The 23,580-nt window shown below is 44.4% G+C and overlaps 1 protein-coding gene across 1 annotated transcript in view; it reads right to left on the bottom strand.

Annotated features, from left to right (window-relative positions):
• Positions 1-23,580, bottom strand: part of TOGARAM2 (TOG array regulator of axonemal microtubules 2) — a 112,806-nt gene that overhangs the window by 19,990 nt on the left and 69,236 nt on the right. The window contains exons 17-18 of the mRNA XM_060244460.1: positions 20,871-21,087; positions 9,255-9,341 (exon numbers count right to left, since the gene is read on the bottom strand). Coding sequence (XP_060100443.1) covers positions 9,255-9,341; positions 20,871-21,087 — 304 coding nt within the window. The remainder of the gene's footprint in view (positions 1-9,254; positions 9,342-20,870; positions 21,088-23,580) is intronic.

Genomic DNA, 23,580 nt, shown 5'->3' with positions numbered 1-23,580 from the left:
AAGTTATGCTGCCTCCATTTAAATATTCTGTTTTTAGCTAAGCATGTACCAGGGGTCAATAACGGGGTGGCAGACATTCTGTCTCACTGACAGATGGTGCGCTTTCGTCAGTTGGCCCCGGAGACCAATCCTCAGCAGGTTCGGATGTCTCAGGACCTGTGGCAGCTTGGCCGTCTGAAGCCGGTAGGGCAATTCTTTTAGCTTTGGCACTGAGTACCCAGAAAGCCTATGAGAGGGCGGCATTACAGTTTAGGGTATTTAGGAATTCGGCAGGGCTAGGCAATAATTGGCCCATACCGGTATCACACCTGATGTAATTTTGTATGCAACAAAAAAGCAGAGGACTAACGGTTAAATCTATCCGAGGTCAGTTGGCTGCTTTAGCCTTTATTAGTAAGGCACAAGGGTACCCCGCATCTGTGGACGATTTCAGGGTTAAGAAGATGCTCAAGGGCTGGTCTAGAGAATGCGGGGTGCAGGCAGACCTCAGGCAACCCATTTCACCATCGAAACTTAAGGGGTTGGGTGGTATTTGGCCAGAGGTGTGTAATTCAAATTACGAGGAGGCACTTTCATGCAGTGTCACTTACCGCGTTTTTTGGTGCCTTAAGGGTAAGTGAACTGGTGAAGTCATCACGTAGTGACCAGTCTGACAGTGCATTACGGCACAGCAACATAACATTTAAGGGCGATGGTGTGCTTTTGTGAATCTGGTGATCCAAAACTGACCAGAGGCAGAAGGGCACCACGGTGGAGCTAGGTCCTTGAGCTGAGGCTGGTTTATGCCCTGTGCAAGCGTTACAGCAGTATGTGGCTGTACGGGGGAATGCTCAGGGCCCGTTTTTCTGCCATTCAGGGGGGCCCCACCTTACAAAGTATCAATTTTGAGTGGTAACACCAAGGGCCTTGGATAGGTTAGGATTGGGAAGATTTAAGTTCGGGACCCATTCCTTCCGCATTGGGGCTGCATCAACTGCAGCGGCAATGGGCTATCCCGGACCGGTTATCCAACGGGTGGGACGTTGGTGTTCGGTGGCATACCGCGCTTATGTTCGTCTGTTGCTGTTCCCCTGAGGGCGTGAGTTAATGGTTTCATGTTATGTTGATGTTCAGTTGTTAATTGTTGTTTCGTTCCAGGTGCTGTGGCTCGGCATGGGAGGCTGCGGATCCTCATTTGCGGGCACAGTATGATATTCTGGGCCGCTCACTTTGCCAAGAGATCACCAATTGGCTCCCAGCTTGGGCTGAGTGAGTGGGCTACTGTTGAATGGCAGGGGCGGCGTGGGCTAAGATGGCCTGGGCTCCTGCCTTTGTTGTTTTCGGGAAGGGTCAGTTTCCCACCTCACATTCTCGTCAATCAGCTGGGTAGTAATGATTTGGGTTTGATGAAGGGGAAGGCCCTGTCCCTGCAGGCAGTTGAGGATCTTCAGGTCATCGTGCAGAGGTGGCCTGGAGTTCGTCTGATATGGTCCGCTATCCTGCCCTGGAGAATTTGGCAGGCCACTTGGGATCCAGTAGGGATCAAGCAGGCCTGTAAGAAAGCAAATAGGGCCCTGAAGAAGGCCTTGGAAGGGGGTCTGGGTACCTTCCTTCCCCACCCTGGTATTAGGGTGGAGATGGTCGATTTGTATCAGGCAGATGGTGTTCATCTGTCGGATTCAGGGAACCAGGCCTTTTTGAATGACTTACGGCAAGGCCTGCGGGCGGCTCTGGGCCGCCCAGGGGGCGCGAATGCCTAAGCAGAGACTTGGCATTTGCAGTGGCAGAAGGAGCAAGGGATTTATACCTTGCCGGTGAGCACCCAGGCCTTTGCACCTGTTTTGTGCAGTTGATCCGAATGAACGGCAGATGGGCTTTACGGCTCAATGTCATATAATGCGGATTGTATTTAAGCCTCCTCTTATTAGCCTCCTTCTGGTGATCGGGGCTCAGGTGAAGGGGAGGATAATTCATGGCCTGCCGGCCCGGCGCTAGCCACAGTGGCATGGCTCATGCTGGGGATTGGGTGGCTCGCCCATTTATGGACTTGTTGGGGTCAGTGGAAGACTCCAGGGCTTGTCCTATAGTTGTTCTCCTTGCCGTGTTGAGTTTTAAAGTTAATAAAATGGCCCATTTCCCAATAAATGATGTGTCAGCCTCTTTATTCCGACTGGGGGTGCAATCCGGCCCCACCCATGCCGGGCTGCGAAAGCAGCTACACGCCGCAGGGCCGTTGGTTGCAGCCCCGGATGGATCCAAGGCTTTTCAGCTGATTCCCAGGCATCCGGGTGCTTCGGGTGGGGTGGAGCTGCAAGGCTATATATAGCCTCGGCCCCACCCGTTTGGCTCAGTGGCAAGCTAGCGCTCGGCCCACCCACCCACCCTGCAGTAGTACAGGTTCAACCGGTCATCTTATTAGGGGCCAGGTAGGAATTTTTTCACCTTCACCTGATTGGCAGTTGGTGAGGTGTTTTTCGCCTACCTTGTACTGCGGGCAGTGGTGCGGCTGTTAGGTAGGTAGGTTAATTTGGTCACTTGGCAGAAGGAGCAAGGGATTTATACCTTGCCGGTGAGCACCCAGGCCTTTGCACCTGTTTTGTGCAGTCAATCCGCATGAACAGCAGATGGGCTTTACGGCTCAATGTCGTATAATGTGAATCGTATTTAAGCCTCCTCTTATTAGCCTCCTTCTGGTGATCGGGGCTCATGTGAAGGGGAGGATAATTCGTGGCCTGCCAGCCCGGCACTAACCACAGTGGTATGGCTCGTGCTGGGGGTTGGGTGGCTCGTCCATTTATGGACTTGGCGGGGTCGGTGGAAGACCTCAGGGCTTGTCCTATAGTTGTTCTCCTTGCCGTGTTGAGTTTTAAAGTTAATAAAGTGGCCCGTTTCCCAATAAATTATGTGTCAGCCTCTTTATTCCAACTGCGGGTGCAACCCTGTAAGCTCTTGGATGATTGGCTACATCAGGGATGCGTGGCTTAATATGCAAAGGAGTTCCTGCTACAAAAAACTGTTGCTGGGAAGATTCAGCTGACCTCATCTGTTATAAATAATTCTCCTGGTGTGGTCGCAATCCTGACCATCCTAATTTGTTTGGGCTCAATGGGACTGTATGGCACAAGCCTTTGGCCCATCAAAATATCAATCAAAAGTACTTGTGTGCCATTGGTTGTGACTGCTCCTCTCTCCCGCCCAAGTGGCTTTTGCCAGCCAGCAAAGCTGATTCTGTCAGTAAAACACAACCAACCTTAGTTCTGGCAGTTACTGTGGGAACACACTATTGGCACATCACATGTCGGTCACCCATCTCTGACCTCCCATTGGCTGACTCCCTTGCCCCCACATCCTGCAGGCCCAGGAATGTTGAACACACTGCCAAAAGCCATCTTATTTCAGAGACAGCAACATCTCCAGCTGCTCTCTGTCAACCAGCCTCAAAAAGGGCTGCAGAGCTCCTGCAGCCTCATGAAAGGTCCCATCAACCCCCCACACAGATGGCCTCCTAGCACACACAGTCTCCAAATACCACTGCAATAGCCTGGGAGCCTGCCACTCTCTCAGAGAGCATGGCTGTCCCACCTTTACTCCCCTTCTCCCTCCTCCCCTCAGCCTCGCCCCAAGATGGTTGCCTGAGGAGATAGGGAAGCCTCACAGGGTTGTTGTTCAGATCAAAGGGGGGAGAGAAATGAGAATGATGTCAGCTGCTTTGGTTTCCACACACACACACACACACACTGTGAAGAAAGACTGTCCTTTTCCTTAGAGGCTGCAGTGTTGCCAACCCCAGGTTAGGAAATTTCAGATGGCAAAGATCAGCTCCCCTTGAAGACAGCAAGGCTGGGGAAGCCACTCACCCAAAGGCCTTTAGTGGTACCTCTCCAGGTTGGTGGGAAATTCCTAAGGTATCGCTACAGTTATTTTATATGATACAGTTTAAAAGGAGGTACTTCTTCACCCAAAGGATGATTAACATGTGGAATTCACTGCCACAGGAGGTGGTGGTGGCCACAAGCATGGCCACCTTCAAGAGGGGTTAGATAAAAATATGGAGCAGAGGTCCATCAGTGGCTATTAGCCACAGAGTGTGTGTGTGTGTGTGTGTGTATGTATGTGTATATAAATTTTTGGTCACTGTGTGATACAGAGTGTTGGACTGGATGGGCCATTGGCCTGATCCAACATGGCTTCTCTTATGTTCAGCTCTCTGAGGGAGAGACCTTTCCTCCTGGGGAACTACTGTTGCCAACCTCCAGGTGAGGGCTGGAGATCACTCAGAATTACAACTGCTATCCAGTTCTTGCTGTGGAAGCTGAGTGATTTCAGACCAGTCAGACTTTCAGCCTAACTTGCCTCACAGGGTTGTTGTTCAGATCACACAGGGGGAGAGGAGAATGATGTATGCTGCCCCCCGCCCCGTGAAGAAAGACTATCATTTTCCTATGTAGAGGCTGCAGCGAGGGGGAAGGCAATGGAAACTGGAAGTCAGAGGGGCGGATAAAGGGAAGAAGATAGGGTTGCCAACTCCAGGTTAGGAAATTCCTGAAGGTTTAAGGGGTGGGGCTTGAGGAGGGATAGGACCTCAGATAGGTACAATGCCATTTCCTCCAAGTGAACCACTGGAGATCACTCAGATTTACGATTGCTCTCTAGATTGCAGAGATCAGCTCTCCTTGAGGAGGGGGAGAGTCAATGCCTTCACTTGGGTGGATAGGAAGACAGTAAGGGTAGCTGGCTCTCACACTCAAGAGCCTCTTTCTACAGCCCATTGTATTTCTCTTCACAATGGGCGTTACTCCTAGTGACTATATAACAGCCAAGTGCAGGAAGAGAAATTTCTATCTCTAACTCTCTTCCAAGGATACCATGGTAAATAGTTAGCCACATTCCATTCAATTAGACATCATGATTTGCACCTGTGGGAAATGGTCATACTAGACTGCAGATGGATCCCCCCATTTCATTCTTAGGTCACATGCTTAGTAACAGTTCATATTAGCACTGTTATCATGAGCCAAGGTTCTGATTGGTTTACGGGCCCAAACCACGTTGGGTCCTTTAGTCTTAACTGTTAGCCTTTTCAATTAGCTATTAGCAACTGGCAAGGCATGAGTAGCCTCTTGTGCCTTGATTCTGGATGCATTCTTTGAAACCTGTTTGACATGGGCCAAACGTTCTGCCCATGCAAATTCTGGAGAGAGTTGGACTTTGCTTGCTGAGCAACTTTGGAATGGTAACATCTTGTAACTTGTATTCTTGTTTTGAACCAATGCCTTACCATGTAGTTAGTCTCATAATTAGTTCTGTGCTTATTCTCTTTTGAAATATTCTTGCACCAGGCCTATAGCTACGAGGGGGGCTGTGGGGGCACAGCCCCCCCCCGACTTCTGGGCAAGGCCCCCTGACTGGAGGCCCCAACCAGCCCCCGGGGCCTCTGCCATGGTTCTCTGGGCTGCCATAGGCCCTGCAAACAATTTGGTGGGCCAGGGGCAGAAGCAGTTTCAGCCTCCTGCTAGAGTTAAAGGGCTCACGAATCAGCTGTTTTGTGGGCCCTTTAACTCCTGGGGGGAGCTGGGGGCTGCTTTTGCTGCAGGCTCCACCCACTGTTTTAATGGCGGGGAAGGAAAGGAGGGTGATGACCAGAGTGACAGGGAGGGAGGAGAAGGGTATTCTCTTCCTTCCCTGCTGCTCTTGCCATCACCCTCCGTTCCCCGCCATTAACATAGCCTGTGCCGCTGGGGCAGAAGCAGCCCCCCACCTCCGTGCTAGTTAAAGGGCCAGATGATCAGCTGTTTTGCTGGCCCTTTAACTAGCACGGAGGCTGGGGCTACACACTATTTTAATGGTGGAGAAGGGTGGGAGGGTGGTGGTGAGGAAAGCAGCAGGGAGAAGAGGGAAGCTCTTCCTTGCCTACCCCTTGCTACCACCCTCTCTTCCCTGCCATTAAAATTGTGTGCTGGACTGAAGGCAGAAGCAGCTCCAGCCCCCATGCTAGTTAAAGGGCTCACAAAACAACTGATCATCTAGCCCTTTAACTAGCAGGGGGGCTGCTTCTGCCCCCATTGCTGGTTTCTCCTGGCCTCTTCCCCTCCCTCCCAGCCTTGATTGCGGCTGCTTCTCCTGGCCTTTGCTGCTTGCCTTTCCCCTTCCCGCGAGTAGCCCTGCACCTGCTACCTACTCGTGAGTAGCCACACGCCTGCCACCTACTTGCAGGGCTACTTGCGAGTAGGTGGCAGGCGTGGGGCTACTCACAAGTAGGTGGCAGTTCTGGTGACTAGGGCAGAGAAGGAAAGCAACTAGAGAGAAGGTCGTGTGGGGCACTTGGGGGCATCAGTGCCCCCCGAAAAATGTAAATGCCCTCCGACCTTCCAAATCCTGGCTATGGCCCTATCTTGCACACTTTTAATACATCAATTTTCAATTATATTTGTAGTCTTTTTACATCTGTTTTTAATTATATTTGTGGTCTTTTGTGTTCAAGTGGCTTCAATCCTAATTCCAGTTCCTAGGCCATGCGCTTTGTGGAAACTCAATTCTGCAAGTATCCAACCTTGCAGGGCTGACTTAGTCCTGGGAAGATTAGAAGCTTCCCTCTTGACTTCTGACTGCTGGGGTGATGGCAGCTTACCAGACTGATGGTTCCCACTGCCAGGATTTTGTCTCATGAGGTCAGGAAAACTCTCACCTCTCCTGGCATTCCACACGCCAAACAAAACTGAATTATACTGGAGGGCTTTTTTACAAAAACAAAATGGTTCAGAAAGATGCTTTGATAAAGGAATAGGGACTGCACACTATATTCCTGTATAGTATATATTAGCCGAACTAGCAGTATGTTACTCCTCCACTCACTAAAATCTGTCCAGGAAATAATAAAGAAATGTAAGTATGATCCTTGATCAGTTCCGCAGGGCCTGCAAGACCACCCTTTTTAAACTTGCACACTCAGACTGCTAAAAAGGATCGGTAATTAAGGATCCGTCAACGTGGTCTAAAGACCTATACCGCTGTATAACTGCATTTATTAGACTGGTTTTAATGTTATTAAGCTTAATGTTTTAATGTTTTATATTGTAAATCTAAGGCTCTATTTATTACTGTATGTTTTTATAAAATGTTGTTAGCCGCCCTGAGCCTGCCGAGGTGGGGGAGGGCGGGATATAAATGAAATAAATAAATAAAAAAATAAAAATCCTACTATGTAATTACTGCATTGTTTAATGTGTCATGTTAATGTTTATGCTTTGTTTCAGGCTTCTGCAATCCAAATTCTATTGCATTGTTTATGGATGTCCCATTCTGCCAATTGTTTTGATTTATGAGTCGTGATATATTTTCTATGAGAGGCATTTTAAAAAGAAAAATAAGAATAATGGCTAAGGAGATATACCATTAAACTGATAGACATGGGCACTTATTTACACATTTTAGCTTGCACTGCCAACCCAAAGGCACATCAAGAAATCTTATTTAACATTTGGAATCACATCAGAATATGGGAGACATATAGATTAGGAATATAGCATCTCTGTGTTAGAATTCATTTTTCTTGTGTAGTTCTAGCTGGATTATTGAAATCTAGCAGCCAATACTCCTGTTCTTACTGCAGGAACTGCTAGAGGGAAGTAGGAAGCAAGAAGAGGATGAAGGAATTTGCATTCTGGAATCTGTAAGCAAAGTTACATCTTGAACTTGCAAGCCAAGGACTTCTAGACACATGCATACCTTAAAAGAACCTTCGAATTCTGAAAAATGCAAGAGAGACATTTTCACATCAGCTCAAGTAATCCAAGGGGGGATTTATCCAATCAAATAGGGACAGGGCATCAAGTCAGGCACCTGATAGACCTATTATAACTGTTTTGTATAATTTGGGGCGATGTCATTTTAGGTATAAAATGACTTCTTGTATTCCTAAAAAAAACTGTTAGCCCTCTGTACAGTTTCTCTTTTATTAATCAGTGTCCATCTTTTCCACAGGACTCCAATTGGGCTCTGAATTGGGCAGGGTTTGGCTCACGAGTTGTGTGCAACAAAACCATCATCAATCAGGATTTATATTTTGAAATCAAAATCACAAATGTCTAGTAGTTGATCTCAAAACCAGGCCACTAAGTTAATAATAATACTTGGTTTTTGTTTTGTGGTACCCACGAAAAATGGATAGAAGTGTCATGTGTAAGCCACCATTCATTCAGAGCAGTGACAGTTTTCAGTTTCCATTCTTTTAAATCAATGCCTACATAAAGTGATTGGTATCTTTAGTTACAGCCTTTGGAAATAAGTAGGTTAAAACTTACATTTCTTTCTTTATTATTTATTGGATACATTTCAGTGAATAGAGGAGCAGCTGATTTTATGTAATCTTAATTCTGCCAAACCCAAGCTTTCAACACTGCATTTCAACAGGAAAAATACCGGGGTTGAATGCTGTTGGGTTTTAGTGACTTATGCCATGATAGATGGCTTGGTTATTTGTTTCATGTATTGAGCTGTCTAAAGTAGCCATATCAAATTCCAAAGCTGTAGCTCTAAATGGTACATTGGGTTCAAACTCCAGTGACACCATTGACCTTCTGATGACATCCAATGAGAAAGTGACAAATACAATTCAAATCTCCTTCTGTGGTCAGCGGCTCATAAAAAATGATTCGAACAAGTTTCAAAGTCAAAGATAAATTACAAAAATGAAAATATCTGGCAGAAAATATACTAGTACTCTTGATCCTGGAGGAGCTAGCTTTAGTTCTGGTGGCTTTTGTCAGTTCCATGGGTTAAAATCTCAAATTTAGCTTCAGGAACAGACTAGGCCATAGGTTACAAAAATGATGGGATCTTGTGTTTTATGTTGCCTTTATTTATTTTCATTATATAGGCTTTTTAAAAAATCCTACCTTTCTCCTCCTAGGGACCCAAAGCAGCTTACATGAAACACCAAAATGTAGTTTTAAAAGTACACTCTCAGATATAATTCTCATGTTACAAATTTATTAGCGGTGTAATCCTGAAAGTGTACTGAAGCACCTAGATAGGAGTGTGAAAAAGAGAAAATCAGGCCAAATATGCCTGAGGGACTCCTGAGACTGTGCTTGGCCCATATATTTTAGAAGTAAGATAAAAGGCAGCCCTCTGATTTGCTTTGAATAGGTGTAAATGACACTGTGCTGTGTCTTCTGTGGTTATCTGAGCAATTGCTTTGTTCATTGCAAGGAAAATACCTAACCATGTGCTTTCATTTCCCATGGGCACCTCAGTATAGTGAAGTTGTTCGTTACCTGACAGGCAGTTTGTGATATCCTGCAGAGCTTGTCCACTGATGAAACGCACCCTGCTGGCAAGCGTTTGAAGCAGCAGAACTTTATCTGCAGGGGACAAAACAAAATTTTGGGAAACATACCATGAGTGAAGGAGGGGGGGAGGAGATAGAATTGCTTCATAAATCTGATAATTTCAGATTGAAAATTCTTTTGTTTAAACATAACTTGAGAATCTCTCAGCTTTTCAGAATACTTGGATCATAACATGCATATTCATTTGATTTCCCTTCACTGCATCACAATACACTTGAGACTTGCAGCTGCATGTATGAACTGACTCCATTGAGAGCATTGTGCTTGAAGACCAAGCATAATATTAAGTTTCCATCTATGGTGTAAGATCTGTGATGGCCCAGTCACGGATGCACACCATGCACAATGAACCTTGCATAGCAACTTCTGCCTGCCTGGGGCATATCAGTTCACAGACCTGTGACTAGACCACTCATCTCCACCATTTGTTGCCTTAAATGGATCATACCACAGAAAGAGTATGGTTCTAAATGTAAAATATTTCACATACCATAATTTAATGGCTCATAGATTCCCTACTACTACCACCATAAGAACAATACAGAAATCTATGCTGGTATTTGCTGTAATAAAGAGAAGCAGCCTGTTGGGTGCATGCATCATGAGGAGCTAGTGAAGGAAACTGAAGGGACTGGGTGGATTCAGTGGAGCAAAAGAAGTAACCAAAGGACGGTCGCAGCTTAGTCAGGTCCTCAGCCAGTCTTCAGGAGAGCAAATATCTATATGAATGGATGAGCCAAAACACCACTTGGATGGTCACAACACTTAAGAACATAAGAGAAACCATGTTGGATCAGGCCAATGGCCCATCCAGTCCAACATTCTGTGTCACACAGTGCCCCTCCCTCCAAAAAAAAACCAGGTGCCATCAGGAAGTCCATCAGTGGGCCAGGACACCAGAAGCCCTCTCAGTTGTCCCTCCCAAGCACCAAGAATACAGAGCATCACTGCCCCAGACAGAGAGTTTCATCTATACCCTGTGGCTAATAGCCACTGATGGACTCTGTTCCATATGTTTATCCAATCCCCTCTTGAAACTGTCTATGCTTGTAGCTGCCACCACCTCCCGTGGCAGTGAATTCCTTTAGGTGAAGAAGTACCCAAAGGCTTTTATCCATTCTAACCCGACTGCTCAGCAATTTCATTGTGTCCACTTATTCAGTGATGGACCCATTTGGGATTGTTTTGCTTTGTTCTTTAAACATTTTGTCCAGAGACATCATTATATCAGGTGTTCAAGATCATTTATCAATTTGGTAGTCATTTTGATTGGTTTCAGCAACTCCCTTCTCAGAGTCAGTGAGCTGGCAATGTATGTGGGTGAAATACGGTGCACTGAAACACAGGTCAAGGACAGAGTTGTTGGATGTTAGATGTGAACACGGGCTGAGTGTTCTGATTGGCACAGGCTCATATTTCTTGAGCCCGTCTCTCCCTCATTGATCTTCTCTTTACCACAGTGAGGTAACAGAAACTTGACGATGGATGCAAGACCATGGAAGCCAAAACCAGAGGAAACCATAGATAGGGTTACTAACCACAAGGTGGAGCCTGCAGTTCCCTTGGCACTATACCTGATTGCCAGACTACAGAAATCAGCTCCCCTGGAGGAAATAGCAGCTCTAGAGTGCAATCTCATGGCATTACATCCCTGCTGAGTTCCTTGTCCCCCAAATCTCCAAGAATTTCCCAAGTGAGTTGCCAATCCTATCACAGCACAATATGTCTAGAGAGCCAGTATTGTGCAACAGTTAAAATGTTGGACTAGGATTTTGACGTCCCAGGTTCAAATCCCCACTCTGCCATGCAGGTTTGTTCGGTGACTGTAGATTAGTCACACACTCTGAGCCTAACCTACCACACAGGGCTGTTGTGAGGAGAAAATGGAGGAGAGGATTGTAATTACAATGTAAAGTTAAGTCCTCTACTGGGGGAAAAGTAGGGTATAAATGAAGTAAACAAACAAATGCTATCAGAACGGATGGCCTAATTAGTTAAAAAGTCAAAGGAAATTTCATTAAAATTGTTTACCCTTTCTGGGCTAACTACTAAGACTTGTTCTGTTCTTTTTTTGATTAGCTGTTATCCAAATGTACATCTCTAGTGGTATTCCCTATGGTTGTGGAAGCAATACAATTTACAGGGGATCTTGCTTTGCCAATTCAGAGCAGCCTGCAGCTCAAAACTCCCTGCATTATATAATTGCCAATCAGCCTGCAAACCACCACTATGACCATCAGAAAAGCATCACATAGAAAGAGTAGTGTTAAGAAAAAAGTTATAGAATTGAAGGACAAATGAAAGGGTAATGACCAGAATAAAAGTGAAGGATACTGTGGAAGGTCTCTTCAGACAAAAGTAAGAAGAAGAAGAAGAAGAAGATGAAGATATTGGATTTATATCCCGCCCTCCACTCCGAAGAGTCTCAGAGCGGCTCACAATCTCCTTTACCTTCCTCCCCCACAACAGTCACCCTGTGAGGTGGGTGGGGCTGGAGAGGGCTCTCACAGCAGGGTCACAGGAGGGTCACAGAAAGGATAATTCTGTTTAATGAAGGATTAATTTTCATTTGGGGTAAAATGGAAACGGAGCTTCCCTGAGAACATGACACAAGACAAAGAATGATCAGCATCAGCTTTCTATTCTGCAATCAAGAATAAATCTTGATGCAGACATATACCCAATAAAGTTTCATCCTGCAATCTACACCACCAATCAATCTGCAAATATAGTCTACTGATAAATTTGAAACAAAGTTTTTAAAAACTCAAATAGGTGACAATGGTTTTCCAAAATGTTTTGATGTTGTTCATCCTGAGAAGCTCATCTTATTCTCTGAGGTCAACAAATACAAGACATAAGGACAAACATGCCCTGCAGGAAGTCAATGTACTGGTCCACCTAGCCCAATACAGCCTACTAACGCTGTTATAGCTTCCCATCAGAACACCATTTTGATTACCCTATCAGTGATGGTACACAGAAAGCCATTCTTGGAGTTTTGGATTTTCTGTCCATCACAGGTGCTAAGGATGGGGTGGAATAGAACTGCCAGTAAATACAAATAAATTAAAACAGATCTTTGATAATATTACCTCTAGAACTGAGGTACTTCAGAAATTCTAATTGGAAGATATGCAGAGCTCTATAACTCATGCAGTAGCAAAATGTTGTAACATTGTAATTTGTAAGTGGAAATATTTGGAAGATCCTTGATTTCATCGACTGTACATCTATGAGTTGCTTTAATGTCTTCTTATTTTGTTTGTACTGGTCTTTGATCGTAATAAGTATTGACTGACTGACAATGTTACCTCTACATTAATCTCAATTAATCTGAAAGCCAAGTGCAGTTTCTCTCAGTAATTGTTCTGCCTTTACCCCAGTGTTTAGCTTCTCTGTGTGTGCTCCAATGTGCAAGCATGCCTCACATAGCAAACAGTCCAGGTGAGATATAAATGACAAACATCAGTCGTCAGACCTCACCTCAAGGTCAGATATGACCAGGGCTGACTAGGGTCTTAGGCATAAGGCGCACCACAGGATGTGCTGGGAATATAGCACAGGGGAAACACCAATGGGCTTGTTGTGAATTTTAACACAACTATGACACCTGTTTCGGACTCCACCCCAACTTTCCTGTACTTGCGGTCACAGTGAATCATAGCCCTAACACCTCACACCTGATGCCTGAAGGCCAATCACCTTCACCACTCTTGTTGGACTTCTTCAGCAGCTCCCCAGAGTCTGCTGGTCCAAATCTGAAGCCACTCTGTTCTGGGCCACTTTCACACTAGCCTTTTGGTGATCCTCCAGGTGCAGCAAGCTGGTCCCATCTTCCTGGCATGACTTCTCTGGCCAGATCCTCAGGTTGCAGGATGTCTCCATTCAGTAACCCATACCCCAGCTGACCCCGAGGAGATCTAAACTGGACCAGAGGGGACCTTGGTCTCGTTAGTGCTGCTAGGCAGCCTCAGCTGGACAGCCTTGCCCTGTCCATGCCACCACAGAATACCTGGCCATATGGATAAGATTTGCAACACTGTTCTTTCTTGCTTACAGTTGTAGGCACTTTGGTGGGAGGTGGGTGGTATCTGTCTGGCTCTGGTGGTGGTCTCAGGCATTGGGTCAGATCTCTTGGGGGGAAGGCTATGCCTGTGCGTCTGCTTTTCCTGGGTGGGGACCACCCGAAGGGGTCTTGGAAGGGGGTCAAACCCTACAGCAGCACTCCCAGATTGAGGGCTGTCACCTGGCTCCATTCCCAGGTGGCAAGAGAACCATGCAGAGGCTTGTGCTCATGTGAGCCCACTTATTTGTTGTTTCAGCCCCACCCACCTCACAGGGTGTCTGTTGTGGGGGGAGAAGATATAGGAGATTGTAAGTTGCTCTGAGTCTCTGATTCAGAGAGAAGGGTGGGGTATAAATCTGCAATTCTTCTTCTTCTTCAGGTTTACTCCCAGCATATGGACTGGGGAGTGGGTTCCATCAGTTGACAGATGGGTTTGCCTGATGCCTTGATCTGTGCCCCATGCCACATCAATGCTCCACTGGCTCTAATCAATAAAGTTCTGGCCTGTTTTTAATCCATCTGCATCTGTGTGAACATTCCCATCACTGCCTCCTCCCCCTGCCCTTAGGACCAGAATTAGCTTTACCCCCTCTAAACTGCTTAATCTTATTCATTTCTTGTGAGCAAGAATCAGCTACAACAAAGCTGAGAAGAACAGAAAATCAGTTTTCTGTTTGACACTCACCGTTTTCTGATGGCAATGATATATGCTCTGAACTAGACAACACTCTTATTTCAGTGATGACTAAAAGAAGATAACTGCTTGCTTCAGCAAGATAAAAAAAATGCTTTGAAATGCTAATAGGAGGAGGATGGGAGCTGTGCGGGGTATCAATTATTGATGATCATTCCTTGTATCAGTACCCATAAAAAATTCAGTTAATCCTAAAAGTGGCCTTTGAAACTCATTTTTAAAGCAACCACAGCACATGTGTATCAGTCTCTCTTTTGGCATTCTTAGATGTGCTATGTATGTTGAAACACCTGCTGCCCACGAAAACACCAATAAACAGCTGGCCTGAATTTAATTCCAGAGTGACTCTTAGAGGGACCAAGTGATGCACAAGAGCAAAGCTTTCCTTTTCCTGCCCCAATTAATGAAAAATTAATTCATCTCATATTTCAAAACACAATGGAAAGAAGCCCTCTGAAGTCCTCGTCTAAATGAGCACTACCTTTATTAATAGGGGAAACCATAGCAAATCTACTTTTAGATCACATAATACATTACTAATATTTTGAATTTTATAGCAATATATATATTTTTCAATAGCCTAATACAAGAGATTCCTATACATAAATTCTACAGATTACTTTATATGAGTTTGTGACCCAAGCAAAAGAAGAAGAGATTGGATTTATACCCCACCCTTCACTACCCAAAGGAGTCTCAGAGCAGTTTACAAATCTCCTTTTCCTTCCTTTCCCCACAACAGATACCCTGTGAGGTAGATGGGGCTGAGAGAGCTCTCCCAGAACTGCTCTTGAGCAGAACAGCTTTGAGAGAACTTGTGGCTGACCCAAGATAACATCAGCAGCTGCAAGTGGAGGAGTGGAGAATCAAACCCAGTTCTCCCAGATAAGAGTCTGTGCACTTAACCACTACACCAAACTGGCTCTAAAAAGAGCAAGGGTCATTTCACGTATGACTTTTTCCAACTGAAAGGACATCTTTATACATCAAAAGTGCCTTTGCTATAATGCAAAAAGCAGGACAGCATGGAGAGGCAGACTATCCCAACAAAGTCTGGTTTCAAGAATGTTTCCATTCAGTTTCTCATATTGCCTAGAGACAATGAGAATAAGCGGTGAATGACAATCCTGAATCTCCATAGAAGATATATAGCCTCTAGTTGGGGAGGGACTCAGAGCATCTCATTTGCATCCAGAAGGTCCTAAATTAAGTAACCAGCATCTCCAGTTAAAGGATCAGGTAGCAGATTATTTGAAATGTGAGTTCATCTTTAAAGCAGCCTTTGAAACTGGTTTTTAAAGCAACCACAATGCATTTGCAGCACACTACTTTTTGTCATCCCGGAGAGCTGCTTCCAGTCAGTGGAAACCAGGTAATTCCCTTGCTCAATGAAAACTATACACAGAGTACAAAACTATAGAAAAATGATCTATATTACAAAAGAAGACAAAATTTTATAATGTAATATACACACTAGTTCCAATAATTGCAAATAGTATCCATATATAAAAATACCCAAATACTATACAAATCTAGGCTGCCAAGGAAAATATTGTGCACAATGTTCAGCACCCAAATATATATGAATGTAAATTCTCCAAATGTGCATAAAGGTAAGTTCTCAATGGAATTTTGATAGTTATATTTTCCATTTCAATAAGTATATTTATCAAGAGATGCACATGTAAACAACTCAAGCCTTTATGTTGAAACTCTCATGGCTACAACATAATACAAATTATTTTTAATTTTTAAATGCTTTCAACAAAAGCTGTCCCCATGTACTTCAAATAGTATAACTGATACTATTCTTCAAATATCAATGATACTATTTGAAGTACACAGGGACAGCTTTTGTTGAGAGCTGTCAGGCCAATGGAAGAGTATAACCGTTGTGTTGTGAATATTGGGCCACATGGCTTTGAATATAGAAGCATGAGCCAGCCAGTGAGCTGACTCATCATAAGGCAGTTTAATGTTTCTAGCTTTTGATTTGAACTGTAAAGTATCTACACAGCATAGTAAATTGGTTCATAACTCCACTCAAGTCTCCTCTGCGCGCCCTACAACTTGTGATTTGGACCCATGCCCCTCCTGGCTAATTAAATCCTGCCTGAGGGAGCTAGATTGTCCTCTACGGGACATCATAAATAGATCCCTCTCGGAGGGGCGTTTTCCATCATCTCTGAAAGAGGCTTTGGTCCGACCCCTCTTGAAAAAAAGTACAGCAGACCCGGCCGAATTGGCAAACTACCGACCGGTCTCCAATTTACCATTTTTAGGTAAAATAATAGAGAGGGCAGTGGCGTTGCAGTTGCAGAGCTTTCTGGATGACGCTTCCATCCTAGACCCTTGCCAGTCCGGCTTTCGCCCGGGCTATGGGACGGAGACAGTACTGGTCGCCCTGGTAGATGATCTCCAACGGCATCTGGATCGGGGTGGTGTGGCGGTGCTGATGCTGCTAGATCTGTCGGCCGCGTTCGACACGGTCGACCATCGGCTACTGACCTGCCGCCTCGCCGACATAGGGGTGAGGGGGTCTGCCTTACAGTGGCTCTCCTCCTTCCTCGAGGATCGGGGACAAAGGGTGGCTATTGGGGGCGAGCGGTCCCGGAGGCACACACTGGACTGTGGAGTGCCCCAGGGGGCAGTTCTCTCACCAATGTTATTCAATATCTACATGCGCCCTCTTGCCCAGATTGCCAGGGGATACGGACTTGGGTGCCATCAATATGCAGATGACACCCAACTCTATCTGCTGATGGACGGCCGGCCTGACTGCGTCCCTGAGAATTTAGACCGGGCCTTGCAGGATATGGCAACTTGGTTGAGGAGGAGCGGGCTGAAATTGAATCCAGCGAAGACAGAAGTCCTTTGTCTGGGTCGGGGCGCTCGGGAAGGGGAAATACCTCTTCCGGTCTTCGACGGGGTGCCGCTGAAAGCGGCGCACCGGGTTAGGAGTCTGGGAGTTTTACTGGAGCCTTCATTATCAATGGAGGCCCAGATTGCAGCCACCGCCAAGTCAGCCTTTTTCCATCTAAGGCGGGCAAGGCAGTTGGCTCCCTTCCTAGAGCGCCAAGATCTGGCAACGGTACTTCATGCAACGGTCACCTCGAGACTGGATTACTGTAATGCCCTCTACATGGGGCTGCCTCTGTACCGAACCCGGAAGCTGCAGCTGGTGCAGAATGCGGCGGCTAGACTGTTGCTGGGGCTTCCTAAATGGGAGCACATACAGCCTGGACTGCGCGAGCTGCACTGGCTGCCAGTTACATACCGGGTTCGTTACAAAGTGCTGGTCATTACCTTTAAAGCCCTATATGGTCGAGGACCTGTCTACCTTAGGGACCGTCTCTCCCCATATGAACCCCAGAGAGCACTGAGGTCAGCCGGAAAAAACTTGTTGACTACTCCCGGACCGAGAGAGGTGAAGCTGCAATGTACCCGTAACCGGGCCTTCTCCTCTGTAGCCCCGAGCCTATGGAACCAACTTCCAGAGGAAATGCAGGCCCTGCGGGACCTTGAACAATTCCGCAGGGCCTGCAAGACCTTCCTCTTCCGACTAGATTTCGCTGACGAAGGAAGAAATTGTTAATGATAACCGCCATCCTAAAGAACAGTATTAGCACCTTTATTAACTTAATTAACTAATTTTAAACCTAATCAGAATTTTAATGTTTAAATGTAATTTTGTGTTTTTTGCTTTTTGTATAATTGAAATTTGTATGATGTTGTTAGCCGCCCTGAGCCTGCCTCGGCGGGGAGGGCGGGATACAAATAAAAATTATCAAATATTGGGCCACATGGCTTTGAATATAGAAGCATGAGCCAGCCAGTGAGCTGACTCATCATAAGGCAGTTTAATGTTTCTAGCTTTTGATTTGAACTGTAAAGTATCTACACAGCATAGTAAATTGGTTCATAACTCCACTCAGGGAAGAGACACAATTTTGCTAACATTTAGGACACGAACAATGCATCCTGCATACCCAGAATCAGTGGCTCCAATCCATACAAAGTTCATCATATAAATTAATAAGGATTAAATCAATCATGGTGTTCAGTGTAAAATAAATGATGATTCCAGATGGTTTCAGCAAGTGAGCCAAACTATATATATCAGGGGAATACTATCCACACACTCCATTGCCGTTAGTAATCCCCAAAACAGTAATCATTCCATAGACAGACAATTTCTCCTTACAAATCATACAGAGGATGCATAATCATAAGTCCATTGACTCTTCAACACTCAGTGGTATTTCTGACACATCTACTGAAAGTAGTATTTCTAGTATCAACATAAATCCGTGTGACATGGCATTTATAGCAGTCCTTGGTTGTGTAGTTATTGGCAACAACAATTTCAACCTAAGAAGAAGAACAATGTTTGGAACAAGCCGTTTATATCTGGATTTATGCTTGTTTGTTCTTCAGAAATGAACTCAGCAAACCATAAATTTCCTTTAAAAAAGAAGAATATAGGTTGGAAATATTTATGAACTGCAAACAGGAGAAGGAACTGCTAAAGTCCATAATTTAGGGTCTCTACAGAGTCAGCTTGCTTATTTAAGAAAAGGACCCCTTGGATCAAGAACAAACACCTCACTAGGAAGCCCAGGGAGACACAAATGAGGCTCTCAGAACAAAAAAGTTTCTTTGGATGGATACAGATGACAATTCATCACAAGAGAATTGCTTGTAAAATCAACCTAGGATTCATGCAGCCATTTGAGTAACTGATGCCCTGTAGCATCTGGCTAGACGCTGATAGCAGTGGGGGCCTGGTAATATTCACCAGCCTGTAGCCTTGGACTACACCCTATAGACAGCTGGGGCTCCATGTACATATCTACATTTGATGAGTTTGCAAATGATAAATGGTCAGCTGCATTCAACTCTTGTGTCTCTATTAGATGTGTCCCTATTATAAATCAAAATAGGAATTTATTTAAAACATGAAGCTGCCTTATACTGAATCAGACAATTGGTCCACCAAGGTCAGTACTGTCCTCACAGACTGGCAGCAGCTCTCTAGGTCTCATGCAGAATTTTTTAACATCACCTGCTACCTGATCCTTTTTACCAGAAGATGCTGGGGATTTGATCTGGGACTTTCTGTATGACGAGAAGATGCTCAGCCTCTGAGCCACGATTGCTTTATATGAAGACGTCACCATGAACTGACCTATATCAAAGGATCTTGGAAATCTCCACATTCAGACCACTTCAGAAAGGCTGCGTCACAATTCACAATCTCAACACACATTGGAGCATTCACAAAACTGGTTCATCAGGTCAAAAAAATAAGGTAGAGTCATATTGACCTTTCCAGGCACTGAAAGATCCAGGCCGCATTGCTCTCTCATTGCTTTGGTTTCATCTAAAGCCATTCTACTTTCCTACCACACAGCCTCCATACCATACCTCCATCAAGCATATTTAGTTCTCGAAGGTAAAAACTTCCTAAAACTCTTTTCAGTATGGACATGTTCTACAGAACGAACTGTGAATGAAGCGGTAGAGTCATGAAGTAAGATAGCAGGCTATACTTCCTGAAAGAAAATTAGCATAGCAGTAAAGACAGTTTGTGTAGAACTATTCTTCATGCAGGCCTTTTGTGTATATTGGATAATTAAAAAAAATGGTGGATACATCTTTAATCTGAACAGCTACCACCTCTGGAGTGTACTACCTTATTCTGCAGAAGGTGTATAACTGGCCTCAGCCATCTCCACTGGTTTTCAGAGCATCCAAAATTCTATCTGAAATTGATATGTTCTGAACATAACACACCCTCCTCCCCGAGCAGTACATAAATCTTTTCATTACTACTGAGCAGAGGTCTGGACAGGACATGCTTAAGCTTCTACTATGCTGTATCAACTTTTAATGATGCGTGATCCCCTGCCAGCCTGCAACATTTTTTCCAAGTGACCTTCCCTGCAAAGGTCATCTTTCATTTCAGATCCATGTTGGCTTCCATTCCATTTCTATGACATATCATTTCTTGTAAGAATTTAGCACAGGTGAAAAGGTGGCAGATTTACAGCCTTGGGGACTGGTTTGTTCTATTCACAGAATTGGTAGATCCTAAATAGTAGAGTGTTTTTAAAAATTTCCACCTTTCTTTTACTTATTTCTAGCATATTGCTGCTGATAAAAAAATAAACTGAAGGATAATGGGAACATATGACTATGATCTTAAGGAAGTTGTATTTGCACCAGTCATACTGGCATCAGTGAAGTTACTCTAGAACAGGAGTGGGTTCTTGCTCTCTCTAGCCTCATTAGACTGAAGTTCAGATTATAATACAAACCTTAATAGATTCTGGCTTTCAATTTACAGTGTGCCAAACCTAGATCCTTCAATGTCCTCACTCTGTTTTCCAAGAATAGGGAGAACAGCTGGATAGTGAAGACACAACCTTCTCAATTACTGAAACTCAACAGCACAGCTCAAGTGGCAAAAGATATGTATCTTATGGGTCCTGGTATCTCGCATACCATGACTATTATAACTGGTATTCATGCAAACTGCTGGACAAAATAGCAGCTACCACAGAGCAAAATGACAATCTTGGCTCATCACCAACATTTGTGATGAACTTTCATAATAATAAAAATCCTCTAGATGGGGCTAGCTAATTATTCATTTTGCAATAGTGGTCTCTGGAGGCATATTGAGCCTTGCCTTGATGGCATCTGATAGGCTGAAAGATGAAATAGACAGGTTATACATTTTTAAAAAAACAGGGAGAGAGGAAATAACCATTACCTAGACTAATGATCATTTGGTCCAGCACCTTCACTGCTGCAGCGTAAATCCCAGAATTTTTTGAGTTTAGGTTGTCAGTGACTACATTCACTACGGAGACCATGACTGGACTTAAACCATCTTTAAGGACTGGGATCATGGAGGCAATAGATTCCAATGCATACTGGTTCACTTTCTTGTTGGAATCTTGAAGCCTCGGGATAAATGCATCAAAGATCTGTTAATATGAGAAAAGAACAAGTAAATCCTGCTATGACCAGCATAGTGTTTATACAGCGAAAATGGGGACCAGAAGTTTCCCTCAAATTACTATGAGCTCATATATGAAAGTACCCTTTTACAGAGGATCAGAGGCAAAATACAGCAAGTAAAGCAAAGCTCACAGAACAGAATTTCCCTGCCCTGTCCCCCAGTATTGTGTGGGGTAGATGTTAGAAGGCCCTCATGAACAGTGTGGTGCAATGGTGGTCTTGGATCCAACTCCCTTCCTAAAAGAGTTTTTTTTAAAAGGAGGAAAAAGGAATGATCATGCTACTATTAAATGCATTTCATGTGTAGTGTGTAGTATGGACTTCAGATAAATCTGAAGTGTGTGCATGAGAGAGGGGGGAATAAGAATCCATCAACATGGCAAAAACAGAATATATAAGGAGGATATGAAGTTCCAACCTAGGATCAGTGTAGGGATAGTACATAAACAGTTTCTTTAAATGAAACGAAGTCCTCAGGGCCAGATGAACTGCATCCAAGGGTTCTAAAAGAGCCTGCAGATGTAATTTCTGAGCCTCTGGCTATTATTTTTGAGAATTCTTGGAGAACAGGAGAGGTGCTGGAAGATTGGAGGTGGGTGAACGTTGACCCCATCTTCAAGAAGGGGAAAAAAGAGGATCAGGGTAGCTACCAAACTGTCAGCTTGATGGCTATACCTGGAAAAGTTTTAGAACAAATCATCAGTCAGTCATAGAACATTTAGAAAGAATGGATGCGATTACTAAGAGCCAGCATGGGTTTCTCAAGAACAAGCCATGATCTCTTTTTTTGAGAAAGTGACTACTTTACTGGATCAGGGGAATGCTGTAGACATCATTTATCTTGATTTCAGTAAAGCTTTTGATAAGGTTCCACATACTATCCTTGTTGACAAGTTGGTAAAATGTGGTTTGGATCCTGTTACCATTAGGTGGATCTGCAACTGGTTGACAGATCATACCCAAAGAGTGCTTGTGAATGGTTCCTCATCCTCTTGGAGAGGAGTGACAAGTGGAGTGCCTCAAAGATCTGTCCTGGGACCTGTTTTGTTCAATATCTTTATCAATTATTTGGATGAAGGAATAGAGGGAATGCTTATTAAGTTTGCCGATGATACTAAATTGGGAGGGGTTGCAAACACAGTAGAAGACAGAAACAGGATACAGGAAGACCCTGACAGGCTGGAAAATTGGGCTAAAACCAATTTTAGGTAGGAAAAATCCAATGCATGGTTATAGGATGGGGGAGACTTGTCTTAGCAGTGGTATGCGCAAAAAGGATCTAGGGGTCTTAGTGGATAATACCCTGAACATGAGTTAACAGTGTGATGTGGTAGCTAAAAAGGCAAATGCAATTTTGGGCTGTATCAATAGAAGTATAGTGTCCAGATCACGTGAAGTGATAGTATCGCTTTACTCTGCTCTGGTAAAACTTCACCTGGAGTATTGTGTTCAGTTTTGGGCACCACATTTTAAGAAGGATATAGACAAGCTGGAACGGGTCCAGAGGAGGGCGACGAAGATGGTGAGGGGTCTGGAGACCAAGTCCTATGAGGAAAGGTTGAAGGAGCTGGGCATGTTTAGCCTGGAGAGGAGGCTGCAGAGATGTAATATGATCACCATCTTCAAGTACTTGAAGGGCTGTCATCTAGAGGATGGTGTGGAATTGTTTTCTGTGGCCCCAGAAGGTAGGACCAGAACCAATGGGTTGAAATTAAATCAAAAGAGTTTCCGGCTCAACATTAGGAAGAACTTCCTGACCATTAGAGTGATTCCTCAGTGAAACAGGCTTCCTTGGGAGGTGGTGGGCTCTCCTTTCTTGGAAGTTTTTAAACAGAGGCTAGATGGCCATCTGACAGCAATGAAGATCCTGTGAATTTAGGGGGAGGTATTTTTATGTTTCCTGCATTGTGAAGAGGGTTGGACTAGATGACCCTGGAGGTCCCTCCCAACTCTATGATTCTAGGATTCTAAGCCTAGATTCTATTAAAATGCCTATAGCCCATTTTCTCATGGATGCATATTGCTCGATTCCTGCATAGTTCAAGAAAGGCAGTTGGAGGTGTGATCCCATTCTATTGAAAAGTGTTGCATATGAGGTGATACAACAGTTCCCTCTCTGACACTCTGTTATTCACACATACAAATCATCAAATGATACACAAACATGTAATAAACAAGCCCTAATCCAGATACAGATTAGTTTCATGATTACAGAAAGAATTTTGTGTCTCCAAGAAAATCAACAGTTGCCAAACACCGGTACACTGTGGCCCAGAAAAAATAAAGTTAATTTCCCACCATATAAATAAATGGCACATTTTGTTTTAAGCTGTCCCATACTTAGCTAGCTATGCCTCATGAATGAACTGGCTCTGGGAAAGCAGGGAAGTTAGTTCAGGAGTAGTATGTTATTTGGCATATAAAGCAATCCTCCTAAAGGAGATAGCAGTGATATTCTT

This window comes from Heteronotia binoei, chromosome 1 (assembly GCF_032191835.1).
Source record: "Heteronotia binoei isolate CCM8104 ecotype False Entrance Well chromosome 1, APGP_CSIRO_Hbin_v1, whole genome shotgun sequence".
Taxonomy (NCBI): Eukaryota; Metazoa; Chordata; class Lepidosauria; order Squamata; family Gekkonidae; genus Heteronotia; species Heteronotia binoei.
The sequence above is the reverse complement of the archived record's forward strand: the minus strand, read 5'-3'. Positions and strand labels throughout refer to the sequence as shown.